General features: G+C 38.8%; 1 protein-coding gene across 3 annotated transcripts in view; it reads right to left on the bottom strand.

Annotated features, from left to right (window-relative positions):
* Positions 1 to 19145, bottom strand: part of xrcc4 (X-ray repair complementing defective repair in Chinese hamster cells 4) — a 372354-nt gene that overhangs the window by 215666 nt on the left and 137543 nt on the right. For all 3 annotated transcript variants that reach the window (XM_072582657.1, XM_072582667.1, XM_072582675.1), the window contains one exon: positions 661 to 827. In XM_072582657.1, coding sequence (XP_072438758.1) covers positions 661 to 827 — 167 coding nt within the window. The remainder of the gene's footprint in view (positions 1 to 660; positions 828 to 19145) is intronic.

The raw sequence follows: 19145 nt of genomic DNA, 5'->3' as shown, positions 1-19145 counted from the left end.
CTGAAACACAGCATCCGGGTAACTCTTTCCCCTCACAGATGTGTCATAGTGTTTGTAGCTCAGCCTCCAGTCCATCAACTTTGAGCTGGAGCTCCTCCAGCATCCAACACTTGCTACAAATGTGGTCACTATGAAGAACAGTAGGGTCCACCAGCTCCCGCACCATCGCCTGGCCCTGCATCTGCATTTACTTAGTTGTTAATTTGAAAATTTCCTACTTGTCATTTCGTTTGTAATATTCCTCCCATTTACATTCAATCTGAAAGTAACCTAAATCAACGGTCAAATTAGTAGTTACTATCAACCAATGAGTTTATGGTTTTCCAGTGATGTCATTGTTTTGTGCTGGGTCTACAATCATGGGCTTCACTTTGTCATGTTAAAAAGACCTTACAAGCTATGGAACAGAAAGCAAGCAAAAAGCACCTGTTGCTCTCTGCACCGGATTCTCACGCTGCTCCAAAGTACCTGAAGTATATATGTATTCAAGCTATGTCTTACTCTGGATGAGATTTCTCCTTTGTGACCATGCAAAGCTTGCGAAGCACTTGATTCCAAAAATCATAACTGGGAAAGTTCAGGAATTCCTCTAAAATTTCATTCACATGAGAAAAATCATATATAAGCACTAATTGCAGAGACCTTTAGACAAGAACTTACTCTTTCAAGTTGTAATTACGATCGCTCAACAGTCTCTCATTCTCTTGCTGAAGGTGTTCATTTGTGTCTTGGAGTTCTCTGTTGCAATGTAATACGTAATCGATAAGTCCTTTAATGACTTCTTTTGAGTCCGAGACTTTTCGCAATTCCACAGAGCCAAGTTTAAACTGGACAGAAATAAAACGCAAAAGCCAAAATGTAAGTGAAAAACACTGATTTTCCAAACGTCAAACCTGGCCCAGAACTTGCTGGAGCAGATTTTCTCTCAAATAGCATGAATCGGAATTTTTACCTCATCCATTAAATTGCAAATACTGGAAGCACAAGTGATAATGGTGCAGCAAAGGACTATATTGCATATAGGACCACACAAACATTCTGGGCAAATGTCTTCTTAAGCAATAACATTTAAGCAGAAAGATGAGTGTGGGGAGCAATGGAGAATGCAAAGTTAGAATATGCCAGGGCAGCTTGGCCAAGTGGAATGTATAGCATGGGAATTGTGGGAAATAATGAATGCACCATATGTCCAGGATAAACATATCAGCAGGAAGCGTCACAGATTCACAACCCTTTGAGAGAAATAATTTCTCCTCATCTCTGTTTTAAGTCTGCGACAACTTATCCTAAAACCATGACCTCTCATTTTGGATTTCCCCACATGAAGAAAAATCTCACGGTGGATGCCAGGGTACTGACAAAATTTAAGGAGGAGATAGACAGAATTTTAATTATGAATGCGTTAAACAGTGATGGAGAGCAGGAAGGAAAATGGAGTTGAGGCTGAGATGAGATGCAGTGATCATATTAAATGGTGCTGCAGGCTCAAAGGCCCAAATTGCCTACTCCTGCTCTGAATTCTCATGTTTCCATTTGTGCAGAGCTAACGGAACAGCAGTGTAAACCAGTCAATAATTTGTGGGAAATGCAAATCAAATCATATCAATTGCTTGACACAAATTCATGGATTATTTATGTAGTATTAATAGTGAGAACTGAAAATTTCAGTTAACTTTCCAATATCGAGCATTATTTCTCCATCCACAAAATTTATCACTTCCATAAAATAAACTAAAACATCTATGAGGCAGCTAAACTTTCAATTCAAAATAAAAACAAAATGTACAAATGGTTAGTGAAGTATACATTTTTGTAGAAGCTTTTCAAATATTTGATCAAAACTGCTAACAGCAGCTAACTTGTTAATATTTAATTGAAAATAAAACATTAAATGGTCCAATACCTAGACAGAACATAGAGAGTTAATCAAAACATTGAACGTTGTGAAACAGAAAATGGTGTCAGTAGTTCAACCAGACTTGAGCTACTGAGTGACATATGGTGGTCTCACATCTAATTGTGACTCTCAGATAATGAGTTGTGAAACTATCCAAAAATACCATCAGACTTGATAAGCAAAGATGAGCAGAAGCACATTCCAAAACACTCCTAAAAGATCTTCACGTTTGACACATTACTTCCCATCGAGCCATAATAAGTTATGTGGAAAAGGAATCTTCAAAGCATTGCCCAAGTTTTGTTAATAACCTTTAAAATGGCTATATAATTTGTTCTGGTCACTAACTTACAAAAGAAAACAACAAGTAATGTTGTAATATATTTTCTGCAATAGTGTTGCCATGGTTAATGCTTCAGTATGAGAGTTAGCACCTACCAGTTCATGCAATTTGTCAATTCATTTAATCAATCCTAACTACATAATCAAATAGGAATATAATAAAATTATCAAAAATCCAAGAGATTCTGTGTTCAATACATTGCTGGGAATATTTGTACTCTGTGTTAAAAAGAGGGGGACATTGTTTTAGTTTAATTTCTTAGAGTTGTTCTTGTCAGCTTATTGTCAAGGCTTTTGGAGGTCTGTCTGTTTACCCAGATTCTAATCAGATTTTACAACCCTTAAAATGAAGAGATGGGATCGTAGTTTAGTGCATTAATAAGGAAAATGAGAGTGAAAAGAATTGTGCTTTTATTTAGGGAGTGAAGCCCCAGGATAAACAGAACAATCCAGGAAAGTCAATATGTGTGCAGGCCAGACAGTGGATGGAGTTCTAAACGTTATGGTAAGAAATCTTGCACAAGTACAGGGAACAGTTTAGGGAACTCAAATTCCAAAGAACTGGCCCACCACCTACCTTTAACTAGAAAGATTAAAGACAGCATCAAGGTTCAGGAAAAAATATATAATTGTGCAAAGACAGATGGTGGGCAGAAAATTGGATGCAATATAAATTACAGCAATGAATAATGAAACAAAAAGAGAAAAAAATTAGAGCACAGAGAAATTAGCTAGAAATATGATTGTAATTTTCCTCAGTTCTTACTTCCCTTACATGGCCTGATTTGTAGTTGCTTCTGGAACGTTCCTTGAACCATCTATAGTGAAAGCTGATACAAAATGCCTGTTCACTTCACCTGCCATTCTCTTATTTTATTTTTAAAGTTTCCAAACTTACTTTCTGTAGGACCAATGCCCACAAACTTTTAATTTTTCAATATGTATAAGGGCTGTCACTATGTTTTCATATTTCTGTAGAAGTAAAATAGAAATAGTGATGACAGTATCGTAATAGAAATATGGAAATGTCTTTTAAATGTACCTTATAATTATTTTTCTGCGAGAAGGTGTTTTGGAATAATGTCAAACATTAACTTATATGTTGTGTGCTAAGGAGAAGAAAACATGGTTCTAGTTTAAATTTTTTAAGAATTGTTCTTGTGAGCTTAGCGCCAAGAGCTTATGAGTTGTACAGTAGCCTACTGACAGATGTCCCAGAATTCACCTCGAAACAGAAAAATCCAGAGAGTCAGTGTGTAAGCACTGGAGAGAGGATGCAAGACTGCTACACTCTATAGTAAGAAATCCTGTGACATGACAAAAACATACAAAATACAAAAGAAGAAATTGCTGGAAAATCTCAGCAGGTTTGGCAGCATTTGAGGAGATAAATCAGAGTTAACGTTTCGGGTCCAGATTTTAAAAGTTCTGAAGAGGAGTCACTGGACCTGAAACATTAACTCTGATTTCTCTCCTCAGATGCTGCTAAACCTGCTGAGATTTTCCAGCAATTTCTTCTTTTGTATTTTATATGTATGTTTTTGTCATGTTTCAGGATTTCTTACTATAGAGTGTAGTAGTCCTGCATCCTTATTATAGCCTTTTTGCATAAGACACACACTTCCGATAGTATGCTTCGGAGGTTTCCATCCATAACAGGCAAGAGGTTGCTTATATTATTATTGATAAAGAAAATGCATAACTTCAACACTATTTTATATCAATCAAGCTACAGCAGTGCTAGGTGCATATTTCGGATCCAGATTTGAAGAGGTTCTGAAGAGGAGTCACTGGACCTGAAACATTAACTCTGATTTCTCTGCACAGATGCTGGCAGACCTCAGCTTCCCTTGCAGTTTTTGTTTTTGCTTCAGATTTCTAACTGTTTTTACCACATAGAATAGCCTTGAACATATAGCCAGGCTGAGGGATAAGATTTTAAATAACTCCAACATCAACTTGTGGCATTATAGGTTAAATATAGCATCATAACTAATAACAATGGTCGATATCACCTAGAGTTCCAGTAGCATTGTCTATAGAAAGTGTTGAAAATTCTCTACAAAATGTATTACATATAACAAGTATTCTGACTGGTGATGCCTTAGAACTTCTTGTTACATCATTAGATTTTTATTTTGATTGCTAGGAAATTATCTGAGCAGCAAATGAGATCAAGTATAGGATTTCAAACTGGAAAACAGAAGTTACTGAGAATCTTACTATAATGTTGAACTAGGAGGTTTTGTTTTAAAAAAATTCTTTGCACAAAATGTTTACATTTAATTCAAGGACCTTTACTTTGCAAACATAAACATCCCAAAAAAAGGAGTATTAATGAGAAAAACTGCTGGTTTCTAAAACAGCAGAAACAAAGTTTGTCATTTATCAAGGCCGAAGATTGTTTGATTCATTAAAACTCAATCCTCGGATATATGTAAAAATGTGGTAGGGCTGGAAACATCTGTGTGGGTGAGAGGGAGTCTTATCTAACAGACTCCTTTTGGCTGGAATAACTATTAGTGGGAGAATGTGAACATTGCATGGTGGTCTGTAATACTGCAATTCGACAAGGCAAAAAGAGCAGCACTGAAAATAAAATACTAGCTGTCTGATTCAGATAGAAAAGCAGAAGTAATATGGAATGGAAAGAATTATTCAGAAGCAATTGAGAGGAAAGGGATCACCAAGAGAAAAATCAGCAACAGGGTGGGGTGAGAGGGACAGTGCTCAAGTATTGAAGAGAAATTCTTTCCAGTTATGATAGTGGTAACAACAGGAAATTCAGAAGAGCACTGCTAAAGATATTACCCAAAAAAAATTCACTTCTTTTGATAAAACATTCAAAATACATCAAAAAGATTTTTTTGGCAGAAACGTTTATGGGAACTTGCAGTACCAACATCAAGTGGAACACACATAGTAAGGTCCATAGGTAAAAGGATGTAAATGGTCATTGCCTGATACTTTCTGTAGCATGAATGTTACTTGCTCAGTACCCCCAAAAAAATGCCCTTTTCCATTCAGCTCCCCAACAAAACAGAAAATAGGAGGCCTGGTTAGCAAGCTTGCAGTTGACACCAATATTGAAAGTATAGTAGACAGTAAAGAAGGTTATCTACGATTGTGATCAATTGTGTCAATGGCCTGAGGAGTGGCAGATGGAGTTTAATATGGATAAATGAGAGGTATTTTGGTAAAACAAACGAGGGCAAGACTTACACAATTAATAGTAGGGTCCATGGTCGAGTTGTTGAACAGACAGATCTAGCGGTTCAGATAAATAGTTCAATGAAGTTTGCACCACAGATAGATGGGGTTGGTTAAGACAATACTTAACATGCTTATCTTTATTGCTCAGACCTTTGAGTATAGGAGTTGGAACGTCATGTTGAAGATATACAGGACATTTGTGAGGCCTCTTCTGCAGTACTGTGTTCAGCTCTGGTTGCCCGTATTAAGGAAGGATATTATTAAACTGGTAAGATTCAGAAAAGATGTCGGGAATGGAGAGTTTGAGTTCTAAAAATAGCTGGATTGACTGGGTCCTTTTTTTCTCTGGAACATAGGAGGTTGAGGGGTGACCAATTGGAGGTTTATAAAATCATGATGGGCACAGATAAGATGAATAGCAAAGGTTTTTTTTCAGCCCTAAGGTGGGAGAGTTCAAAACTAGAGGGTATATCTTTAAAGTGAGAAGAGGAAGAAATAAAAAGGATGACGGGTAACTTTGTTATACAGAGTGGTTAGTGTATGGAATGAACTGCAGTTACAACTTTTAAAAGACATTTGGATAAGTACATGAATAGGAAAGGTTTGGAGGGATATGGGCCAAATACAGGCAGATGGGACTAGTTTAGTTTGGGAACATGGTCGGTATGGACTAGTTGGACTGAAGGGTCTGTTTCCATGCTGTACTGCTCTAACTTCCTAATCACCTAAGATCAATGGGAATATCCAGGAAGATATGGATAATTTCCACATCTCTGAACGTCCCTCTTAAAGGTAGACTCAGATGTGAAAACTTTTTATTGCCTCTAATGTGCCAGGTCAGCCTTTGGCTGCCTGAGGAATGGAGTGTTTCAGGACCAGTATCTCTAAGGTCATGGATTACAAGGAGCAGTGGGCCGCACACTCGAATTTACTTCAGCAGACAACCATAAAGCATCAGCAAAAGTACTGCGAAAGGTGCCTTTGAAAGATCCTTCAAATCTGATGGGAAGGAAGGCAGCAATCATTGATTACTAGCCACTCAGAACCAGCTTTACTGGGCAGGACATGCTGACCTCTCATCCCTAAAGCAACCGTCCCACTGAAGCTTGGCTGTTGTAAATAATTCCCAGGAGGTCAGCAGAAAACAGTTTAGGGATTTTCTTAAGGCATACCCAAAGAGATTAAGTATCCCCAAGAACACATGGGAGTTCCTGGATTATGACCATCTCAAGTTGGAGAAGGTTTATTTGGGAAGACAGCAAACATACTAAGAGACTTCATCTTAAAGGTCACAGGTGAAATTAAGGTGCTGGAGAAAGCACACAAATCAAACAACGAGTTGACCCATTAAGTATCAACTTCTCCGCATCTGGTAGAGTATCTGGTGGACTTATCAGCCAATGACTCCAATGCACTAGATTGGAAAGAAGTCATTTTTGATATCAAGAGACTGTTCCAATAAGATGAATGTAACTTGCAACCTATCAGTTAAATCTGAACCATGTTTAGATTATGATGGTTATGCATTTCTAATTTATTTTCCCTTTTTAAAAAAAGTTATAATTTGGAAAGTCTGTTGAATTAGAAGTCGACATCTTGTGTAAAGTATAAAAAAGTCCTGTTTCTATTTTACATAAAAAGATATAGACCCAAAAACATTACTGATTCATTTTTGATTCTTTGCTCATTCATAGTAAAATTCACCCAACCAAAAATTAATTTTAAAGCGATGCTTTGGTGTATATATTTGGAAAATGTAGAAACAGGATTTTCTTTGCTCCAGTTACTTTTTTTAAAAAATTAAAGTTCTTGACTTCAAATGGTATTATGAAAAGGGAAAATGAATTGGAAATGCTCATATGAAGAAAGACCTTAATGTCAACAGAATGGGGATGTTTGTAAATAACATTGACATCTCCCAAGTGTCAAGTATAAACCATTTTCATCTTTTTTATTTTGTCTTCTGTGCATTTTATGCAAACATTTTGCAACATATTCAACAGGGAGGATTTTTTGATCTGACTTAAGTGAAGTAAATTGAACCTTCCGGGGGTTTTCAAAAAAATAGCATTCACAAATGTTGCCAGATTTGCAATTGAGGTTGATAAGCTACATGCACACTTTATACATATATATAAAAAACATTCATGGACTGTAGGCTTCATTGACTAGATCAGCATTTATTGCCTATCCCCATTGCCATCAGGAACGTAGTCAGCGAGCTACCTTCTTGAACCACACAATGCACATGGTGCAAGTAAACCCACAGTGCCGTTAACAAATGAATTCTAGTGTGTTGGTCCATTGATAGTGAAGGAACAGCGATGCAATTCTGAGTAAGGATGTTGTGTGGCTTTCTTCTAGATGGCTCTGCCCTCATACATCTTCAATCCTTATCCTTCCAAGGTAAACGTCACAGGTTTGGAAGTACTGTTGAAAGCGCCCTTGTAACTGCTAAAGTGCATATCACGTATAGTATACACAATGCTACGACTGTATGTCATTGGTACAGAATTGAATGATTTACGCCATGGATGGGCTGCTTTGTTCTGGATGGCATCAAGCTTCATGAGTGTTGTTGCAGCTGCATTCATCAAGGTAGAGAATGGAAGTATACCATTACTCCTGACTTGTGCCTTGTAGATACGGCACCTGCTTTGGGGAATCAGGAGGCAAGTTACTCACTGGAATCACAGTCTCTGATCTGTTCCTGCAGCGACAGTTTTTTATGTGATAGTCCAGTTACATTTCTTGTCAATGATAACCCTTAAGATACTAATAATGGGGGATTCAACAGCACTCCTGCTATTTAATATCAGTAGATAGTTTGATTGTCTCGTCTTGAGTTTGGCAGTATTGATCAGTACTGACTTTGTAGTTCTACCTATGCTATCATATAACAGAGGTTTCAAAGATTGAATCTATTTGGTTCAAGTTAATGTTCAGAAAATGAGCTTCTGCATTGTTGGAAGTTTATGACAAATCCCTACCTAAGGGGATAAGGGAAGAAATTTCCACAAAACTAAAAATAATTGAACACTAATAATAATAATAATAATAATAATAATAATAATAATAATAGAGGAATTAAATTATCCTAAGACAGACGGAGGAAAATGCATTGTAAATGCCAGAAAAAAGAATTGCTAAATTACATAGACCAGAACTTTCTTAATCAGTATGCGTGTAACTTAAGATAGGGAAGGTAGGAGTTCTGGATCAAGTTCTGAGGAACTGAAGTGTAACAAATGGAGTGTGAGAACATCTGTGTAATAGTTACAGAAAGGGACAAAGGAAAATCAAAGGTGAAAATGTCCTACTGGAAGACAGATAATTTTAAAAATTAGAGAAGGGATTTACAGTGCACAGGAGCGAAGATTAACCAAGAAAATAATAAATGAGCACGAGCAGCTCTTCAAGACATGAGCAGTTCAGTGCAAACTAAGCACATCTGAAGCACAGGAAAGATAAGACATCCAACATCAGGACTCCTCAAATGATAAAGGAAATAGATATAAAACTGGAAAAGGGGCTACATAAATATCTGGTACAGAAGAAATCAAACAGGACAGACAGCTGAGTAGGAATTTAAAAATGGAAAACAGAACAAGTGGAAAAACTAATGATTAATATTAATTATAACAAGTAAAGAGTAGTCAAAAAAAATGGTGGAGACAATTAATGATAAAAAATATAAATTCTTCTTTGGAGACACAGTTTGTAGCTGAGGTACTGAATCAGTACTTTACATCTGTTTTCACAAAAGAAGAGGATGATTTTAATGGTGCAATTGTGCACGAAGGCCACCAGCACCTTTTGAAGGAAAACCAGAATGAGCCATAATTGCCAGCTTGGCAAAACACTGAATGAATTGAAAACAAACAGATCACAAGTCGTAGGAAAGCAGGAAAGTAAAGAAACATTTGAAGTAAAAGAATGTGAGGATTAGCATTATAGACAGAGTGCTGTCAGGGATGAAGGGCATTGTATATCACGGAATACATGTTCTTACAGAGAAACCAGAATTAGTAGTTAATTTATGAGGTGGTATTGAGTTAAATATAAACGCTTTAAACTTCTGACAAATTCCAAGTACTTTCAAAGATTATTCCTAGCACTGTCATCACTAGCATTTTTTAAATTAACCAATATAGGTTTACTTAAACTGAAATAATGTGAAATACATAATTATATTTTTCCTGACATTTCCAATTTGACCATATTTGTATCAAGTATTACATTGTTAGAAACCATCATAATACAGGATTACAAGAGAATTAAAAGTAAATAACTTGAACTTAAATGGTGCAATTGATAAACAATGGAAGCGCAGGTTTTGGCAAAGAGCAAATTTACAGCTAAGGATAAAGGATTCCAAAGATGAGTTAATAGTAGCACTTCAGGGTTGTTTAGGGACAGAGGTCCAGCATTAATTCTGAGATGGCTGAAGGTAATTTCCATTGATGATGGAGAAGAGGAGAGAAAACACAAAGCAAAAGGTTATATACAGATAGTGTGGGGTGGATTTAGGTGGGTGCAGGTCTCAGCACAGAGAAAAGGTCAAAAGGATTTTTGTGAGCAATATTTGTTTAATTCCACAGGTTAATGTATTCCATGATACACACGAGTAGGATATTAAAGAAGCTGAATCACAGCAAGGAAAGAAATAGGGAAAGAGAAGTTAAAACAACACAAATTGTTGTTATCAGGAACACAGAACACTTTCAGTTATAACATTATAATCAAAGACGGCACTCTGTTAATCATACAAGAGCACTTAAGTGGAGGAAGCAAGTTTTTGTCACTCATATTGCACTTGTGCTATACAAAGAAACCACTTATTTCGCAATGATCCAGAAACAAGTGAATGACAAAATGCTCAGAGATAAATCAGAGACATATTTTTACTCACATTACATACAGTTAATATCACAATTCAAGTACCAAGACTTAGCAATCCTGAAGGCAAATTGACTTGTATCCTTGACTGATACTACAAACCATGCTGAATACATCATTCCAATGTTTATTGTACACAATATTTGACATCATCTTCCAATTCTTAAAACATATAAGAATACCAGAATCTGCTTCTCACTTTCAAAATGTTCAAATTTTCTGTAATAAGATCAGCAAAATTGTTTTTCTGAAATATATTTGAGATTGAATATTAAGTAGAATTAGAGAAATGTACTTAAGCAAGGTGACATGTTCCTGAAAGTGAAATAATTTCAGATTTTAAAAAGATTGTCAAACTTGGAATTTGGTGCCAAAATAATAATTTAATTTGCAAAGAAAGAATAAGAATTACTAGAAAGCATAGAAGGAGAAAAACATTATTTTCCCAGATGATATCTAATCATCATTCTCCCTCAATTTTTGGTTTCCTCAGTGCAGGTTCTACGCAAATATTTCCTTATTTTGATAGACAGGAACAAATCTCTGGTATATATATTCCTTTATTACTAATCATAGATTTTTCTCTGCCAATTAAAAATGATTCTATTCCTTGTCCAGACATCAACTATGAGGAGTGTTACAACATTTAACTCTTTGAACTAGTCTCAATGATGAAAGAGCCCAGCATACCTGTGCAAAAGGCTGAAGCTTTTGTAGCCAGAAGTACCAAGTGGGTGATCCAACTCGGCTTCCTCCAGTGGTTGCCAGCCTCACAGAGATCAGTCCTCAGTCAATTCAATTTACTCCATGTGATATCAAGAAACAGTTGGAGATACTGGATACTGAAAACGATGATGGGCCCTGACAACATTCTGGTAATATTATTGAAGGCTTGTGCTCCAGAACTTGCCACTCCCTAGCCAAGCTCTCCCTGTGCAGTTACAATACTTACACGCATCCAACAATGCGGAAAATTTCCCAGGACACAAAAAAGCAGGTCAAATTCAAACCAACTAATTACCGACCATCAATCTCAATCATCAAGAAAGTGATGGAAGGGGTCATTAACAATGCTATCAAGCAGCACCTGCTCAGGGTTGTTCAGTTGGGTTCCATCAGTGTTACTCAGTTCCTGACTTCATTACAGCTTTAATTCAAACAAGGACAAAGGAGGTGAATCCCAAAGGTGAGAGGAGAGTGACAGCCCTTAACATCTAAGTCGCATTTAACCATCTGGCATCAAGGAACCCTAACAAAACCGGGGGGGGGGGGGGGGGGGCAAACTCTCCAGTAGTTAAAGTCATACCTGACACATAGGAAGATGGTCATGGTCATTGGAGGTCAGTCATCTCAGCTTCAGGACATCGCTACAACAATTCCTCAGGGTGGTGACCTCGGGATAACCATCTTCAGTTCTTCAATGACCTTCTCTCTTTTGTAAGGTCAGAAGTGGGGATGTTTGCCAATGTTTGCACAATGTTCAACTCCATTTGTGACTCCTCAGATACTGAAATAGCCCATGATCTGGACAATATCTAGGCTTGGGCTGACAAGTATCAAGCAACATTTGCATCACAGAAATGCATGCAATGACCATCTCCAATAAAAGACAACGTAATCACCATTCATGGCATTAAATGCGTATTACCCATATCACTAACAACATCATTAATCAGAAACGCAACTGAAATTGCCACATAAATACAGTGACTACAAGAATAGGTTAGAAGATAGGAATACCGTGGTGAATGACTCACCTCCTGACTCCCCAAAGCCTGTCCACCACCCATAAAGCACAAGTCAGGGGTAAGGTAGGATACTTCCCAATTACCTGGATGGGTGCAGCTCCAACAACACTGAAGAACCGTGACACCATCCAGGACAAAGCAGCCCATTTAATTGGCACCATATTAACAAGCATCCATTCTCTCCATCACTGAGACTCAGTAGCCGCAGTGTGTGGTATCTAGAAGTTGCACTGTGGATATTCACCAAAGATCCTCAGACAGCACCTTCCATCCCGTGACTACTTTCATCTAGAAGGACAAGGGCAGCAGATGCATGAGAACACCAGCACATGTAAGTTCACCTCCAATCTACTCACACAGAATCATAGAGATGTACAGCATGGAAACAGACCCTTCGTTCCAACTCGTCCATGTTGCAGATATCCTAAATTAATCTAGTTCCATTTGCTAGCACTTGGCCCATATCCCTCTAAACCCTTCCTATTCATATACCCAGCCAGATGCCTTTTAAATTTTGTAATTCTACCAGCCTCAACCACTTCCTCTGGCAGAACATTCCATTCATGCAGCACCCTGTGTGTGAAAAAGTTGTCACTTAGGTCCCTTTTAAATCTTTTTCCTCTCACTTTAAACTTATGCCCTCTAGTTCTGGACTCCACTACCTTGGGGAAAAATCCTATGTAAGAAAGTATTTGCGTAGAACCTGCACTGAGGAAACCAAAAATTGAGGGAGAATGAGGCCCAATCCATGCCTCTCATGATTTTATGAACTTCTATAAGGTCACCCCATAGCCTCTGACGCTCCAGGGAAAACAGCCCAAGTCTATGCAACGTCTCCCTATAGCTCAAAGCCTTCAACCCTGGCAATATCCTTTCAAGTTTCATAACATCCTTCCCATTGCAGGTGGACCAGAATTGAACACAGAATTCCAAAAATGGCCTAATTAATGTTCTATACAGCCAAAACATGACCCCTCAACTCCTATACTCTAATCTCTGAGCAATAAAGACAAGCATAACAAATGTCACCTTCACTATCCCGTCTACCTGCAACTCCACTTTCAAAGAAATATCATGACTTGGAAATATATCATCCTTCCTTGCCTGTTGCTGGGTAAAAATCCTAAAAATAATTACTCAAGGACAGCACATAGACTGCAGCGATTCAAGAAGGGAACTCATCACTTTCTCAAGGGCAACTCGGAACGGGCAATAAATGCTGGTCCAAACATTTCCCACAAGTGAATAAACATAAATAAAGTGTAAACAACATAATGTGAAAGATTTACATTTGAAATTTGAAAAACAGTTTTGATACCTGTGTTCTCAGATGTTATGTTAATACTAATAGAGTTTGGCAGGAGTTGTGGCTGTATTGGTGAGCTTCCCCATTTGACTAGGGTAGTTGTAAACTGTAGATGTAGCATTGTCAGCTAACAGAGTTTCATCAATGAAATGTATTCCCAACTGCTGAAACAAATGTATTTTTATGTGTATTTAACATTTTAATTGCGTTCAGTCAGAAAGGGCTTAAACAGCAAAAGAATAACTGCCAAAGCCGCCAGACATTTCCCCAACGTGGTCAGTGGAGTGTGAATCAATATTTTAAAAAATTTGAATGTTTGTGCTCAATAGAGGAGCAGTTAAGCTTTTGTTTAAACAGTTTAAAAGTTTGTTTCTCACAAGCTGTTGCTGAAGGTTTCTTAAAAATGAAGACTAAAGTCATTAACTAAAGAATCACATGTACCATGATAAAACAGTACACCAAAGTTTGAGAAGATTTGTAGCTCGGGTGCTCGTTGTTGTGGTTCTGTTTGCCGAGCTGGGAATTTGTGTTGCAGACGTTTCATCCCCTGTCTAGGTGACATCCTCAGTACTTGGGAGCCTCCTGTGAAGCGCTTCTGTGATGTTTCTTCCGGCATTTATAGTGGTTTGTCTCTGCCGCTTCCGGTTGTCAGTTCCAGCTGTCCGTTGCAGTGGTTGGTATATTGGGTACAGGTCGATGTGCTTATTGATTGAATCTGTGGATGAGTGCCATGCCTCTAGGAATTCCCTGGCTGTTCTCTTTTTGGCTTGTCCTATAATAGTAGTGTTGTCCCAGTCGAACTCAAGTTGCTTGTCATCTGCGTGTGTGGCTACTAAGGATAGTTGGTCGTATTCGCTTCGTGGCTAGTTGGTGTTCATGGATGCGGGTCGTTAGCTGTCTTCCTATTTGTCCTATGTGGTGTTTTGAGCAGTCCTTGCATGGGATTTTGTACACTACATTGGTTTTGCTCATGCTGGGTATTGGGTCCTTCGATCTGGTGAGTTGTTGTCCGAGAGTGGCTGTTGGTTTGTGTGCTATTGAGTCCTAATGGTCGCAGTAGTCTGGCTCAGTTCAGAAATGGTCTTGATGTATGGTAGTGTGGCAAGTCCTTTGGGTTGCGGCATGTCCTCGTTCCGTTGTCTTTCCCTTAGGCATCTGTCGATGAAATTGCGTGGGTATCCGTTTTTGGCGAATACATTGTTGAGGTATTCTTCTTCCTCTTTTTGCAGTTCTGGTGTGCTGCAGTGTGTTGTGGCCCTTTTGAATAGTGTCTTGATGCAACTTCTTTTGTGTGTGTTGGGGTGGTTGCTTTCGTAGTTCAGGACTTGGTCTGTGTGTGTGGCTTTCCTGTATACCTTTGTGGTGAATTCTCCATTCGGTGTTCTCTGTACCATCACGTCTAGGAATGGGAGTTGGTTGTCCTTTTCTTCCTCTCTAGTGAATCGGATTCCTGTGAGTGTGGCGTTGATGATCTGGTGTGTGTTCTCTATTTCTGTGTTTTTAATGATTACAAAGGTGTCATCCATATATCTGACCCAGAGTTTGGGCTGAATTTGCGGTAAGACTGTTTGTTCTAATCTTTGCATTACCGCTTCTGCTATGAGTCCAGAGATGGGTGAGCCCATGGGTGAGCCGTTGATTTGTTCATATATTTGGTTGTTGAATGTGAAGTGTGTTGTGAGGCACAGGTCCAGTAGTTTGAGTATGCTGTCTTTGTTGATAGGTTCACCGTCCTGTTGTCTGTTCTGTATGTCCAGCAGGTTGGCTATTGTTTCTCTGGCTAGGGTTTTGTCGATAGAGGTGAACAGTGTCGTTACATCGAATGAGACCATGGTTTCTTCCTTGTCTATGTGTTTTTTTCTGATGATGTCCAAGAATTCCTGTGTTGATTGTATAGAGTGTCTGGATCCGCTGATCAGGTGTTTCAGTTTCTGTAGTTCTTTAGCCAGTTTGTGTGATGGTGTCCCTGGTAGTGATACTATGGGTCTGAAAGGGATGTCTGGTTTGTGCACTTTAGGTAGTCCATAGAATCTGGGAGTGTTGTTGCTTTCAGGTTTCATTCTTTGTAGGTCAAACCTGGTTATCTGTCTGTTTTTTTTGTAGGTTCCTCAGTGTGTTGTTTATCCTATTGGTGAGCTGTGGGGTGGGGTCAAACTCCCTCTTTTGGTAGGTGTTGGTATCTGCAAGTAGTTGTTGCACTTTTTGGATGTTCTATGCTTTGTCCAGGATGGCTGTCATTCTGCCTTTGTCTGCTGGTAGTATGATTATGTTCTTATCGTTTCTTAGTGATTTTAGTGCTTCCCTCTCCTTGGTGTTGAGGTTATGTTTTTGTGTCTTTTCCTTGTTATCAGAGGTACGATACTTTGTCTCACTGTTTGTTGTGTCTCTTCTGTCAGTCCATTGTTCCTGAGTGTGCATTCTAGTGCTGCTAGGAAGTCTGCTGTCTTGGCGTCCCTGTGGTTGTAGTTGTGGCCGCAACCCAAAGGACCAGCCACACTACCATACATCAAGAGCATTTCCGAACTGACAGCCAGACTACTGCGACCACTAAGACTCATGACAGCACACAAACCAACAGCCACTCTCAGACAACAACTCACCAGAACGAAGGACCCGATACCCAGCATGAGCAAAACCAATGTAGTGTACAAAATCCCATGCAAGGACTGCACAAAACACTACATAGGACAAACAGGAAGACAGCTAACGATCCGCATCCGTGAACACCAACTAGCCACGAAACGACACGATCAGCTATCCTTAGTAGCCATACACGCAGATGACAAGCAACTTGAGTTCGACTGGGACAACACTACTATTAAAGGACAAGCCAAACAGAGAATTGCCAGGGAATTCCTAGAGGCATGGCACTCATCCACAGATTCAATCAATAAGCACATCGATCTGGACCCAATATACTGACCACTGCAACAGACAGCTGGAACTGACAATCGGAAGCGGCAGAGACAAACCACTATAAATGCCGGAAGAAACATCACAGAAGCGCTTCACAGGAGGCTCCCAAGCACTGAGGATGTCACCTAGACAGGGGATGAAACGTCTGCAACACAAATTCCCAGCTCGGCGAACAGAACCACAACAAGCAGTACACCGCCGTGGAAAAATGGGGCCCACTGCTTGACGTGCTTCCCTCAGAGGTTCCCATCATCACAGATGCCAGTCTTAGGCCAATTTAATTTCTCTGTGTGACATACAAACAAGGAACAAAAGGAGGCCACTCAGCCCTTGCAGCACGGTCGCCATTCAATAAGATTATGGCTGATCTGATCTTCATATCAACCCTACATTCCTGCATCCCTCTGACTACCTCGAATACCTTTGGCAATCAAGAACATATCTACCTTGTCTCTAAAAATATTTTAAAATGCTGCATTCACTGCTTCCCGCGGAAGGGAGTTCCAAAGACTCATGATCCTCAGAAATGGTTGGAGGTACTGAATAACGCAAGACTGTGGCCCCGACAACATTTCAGCAACAGTACTGAAGACTTGTGCTCCAGAACTTGCTGAAGGTTTCTTAAAAATGAAGAGATAAAGTCATTAACTAAAGAATCACATGTACCATGATAAAACAGCACATCGTGACAAACAGATTTTGAATGAATTTTGGTGAATCCTGGAGTTTACTATACTACAATCCTTGTGATGGTGCTGTATATCATCTTCCTACAGAGTTCAATCACTGCACTAAAAAAAAGGAAAGTAGTAACTCAAAGTGAACAATGTTAGATTTACATATCTCCACAGAACAAAACAATCAATGCTGTTATTAATAACTTGCAGACAGTGCATTTTTGTTTCCTGATTTTCACTTTGATATTCTTCTCCTTTTCGTTTATCATTCATCTTTTCCCAAAATATTATTCCTGCGCTGACAATGCTGGAAGTCAAATTGCTCCTAGTTTACTTCCAGTGAAGCTATTGAGCTGGCAAAGAATTGCTTTCTGGTTTAGTCTCTATTTCCAGTGGGAAGAGTGTCTGGCCTTTTTTCAGTATCTCTTCGATTGCAGCTGAGACTCACTGATACAGAATATTGGGAGAAAACCTCTTTTCTACAACCGTGAACTTTCCACAGTGCCAACATTAATGTATTTGTATGGCGCCTTGCATGGAATAGTAGTTTTCAATCATACAGAAATATATTACCTAAGCTTACTAACAAAATGTGGCATTACCATACAGTGAGCAAAATTGGCATCATTCAGCAATACTGCTAACATTTAGTTCTGTTACAACACAGAGACACAATTGTTCACAAAAACAGCTGGTCTGGAAAACATTATAGGCTTTTATTTTTCTAATCAATTACTCTGTGTTTTTGAGAATGTGAATGTTTTCCTAAGTGATGCCATTGCTGTCTCTAGGGGAAGTTTTGTAGAGGAACCATGACGTCTAGGGGTGTGCTATGAGCCAGAGTACAGCAGCCGACAAGATGCTACAAGGCATTCACAGTCCTGACTTGGTTGACAGAATCCAGGTGTCAATATGCTTACAGACCATCAATCTAAAATTAGCTAATAGGCGATTAGCCAAATCTGTGACCACCATTAAGACAAACCGGTATCCTTACCCACCAAGTAATTAAAATGTTGTATTTCATTTACATTTGGGGAAAAAACAGAACTGAAAGTTAGTTCTGAAAGATCCATTGTGCACATGCTGTAACATTAAAAATTAAGTCAAACTGATCTTAAACATTCATTAATCTTCCATATTCACTGAATCACTTCACCTTTATTGTAAAATGCTTATGTTAATTTTGAAAAAAAGTGCTTTCAAAAGATGGCAAAATATTAAAAAGATCACTTTCAATATGAAGTACTTTACCAAGAAATTGAATAATTTCTGGCTGTTGGCCAGTAAGGCAAGTGTTAATTGCATGCTCTGCCCAATATGCTGATTGTAACATTATACCAAGGTCAGAGAGTTACTTCTGTTCAGCGCCTGTAATTGAGATGTCAATCAGGTGCAAACCGTGGGAGCAGAACATAACCAGGAGTAGAATGCCCAGCTTACCTTCATGGCAAATAGGCCAGAGAAGAGACAACCTGTTAACTAATCAGATGCATGTAGAGGTGGGTGTGTGTTGCGGAGCAGGTGGTTGGAAAGGAATGGTTTCAGCTGTATCACCATCAACTGTGCCTCTTTGGTAACACTTAGTCTTGAAGACAGATGATTATGGGGTCATGTTCCACTCCTAAGACTTGAGTGCAAAATCTAGGTTGACACTCTAGTACAGAAATAAGCAGAAGATGACAGACGAAACTAAGGAACCAACTGTCTTCTCAGGTCGTCATAAAATCTCTCATGGCACTATTTCAAAGAGCAGGGGAATTCTCCCAACGGAATAGCTAATATTTATCACTCAACCAGTATCACTTAATAAAACATATCTGGCCATTTATCACATCGCCTGATATGGAACCTTGCAAAGTCAAATTATATGTTATCTTTTCTATTATAAAGTATTTCATTCTCACCAACGTTGGGACTTACTGAGTTTCTGAAAGGCAGTTAGCTCAGTTGGCCGGATAGCTAGTTTGCAATGCAAAATGGTGCCAATAGCATGGGATCAATTCCCACACTGGCTGAGGTCAGCTTGAAGGTTCCTCCTTCTCAACCTCACCTGAGGCACGGTGACTCTCAGATTAAATTTACAAACAGTTATCCCACTCTATGATAAAGCAGTCCTACGGTCCTCTACAACACTGAAACCTGCT

Source organism: Chiloscyllium punctatum, chromosome 2 (genome assembly GCF_047496795.1).
Source record: "Chiloscyllium punctatum isolate Juve2018m chromosome 2, sChiPun1.3, whole genome shotgun sequence".
Classification (NCBI taxonomy): domain Eukaryota; kingdom Metazoa; phylum Chordata; class Chondrichthyes; order Orectolobiformes; family Hemiscylliidae; genus Chiloscyllium; species Chiloscyllium punctatum.
This window is presented reverse-complemented; position numbering and strand designations above follow the sequence as displayed.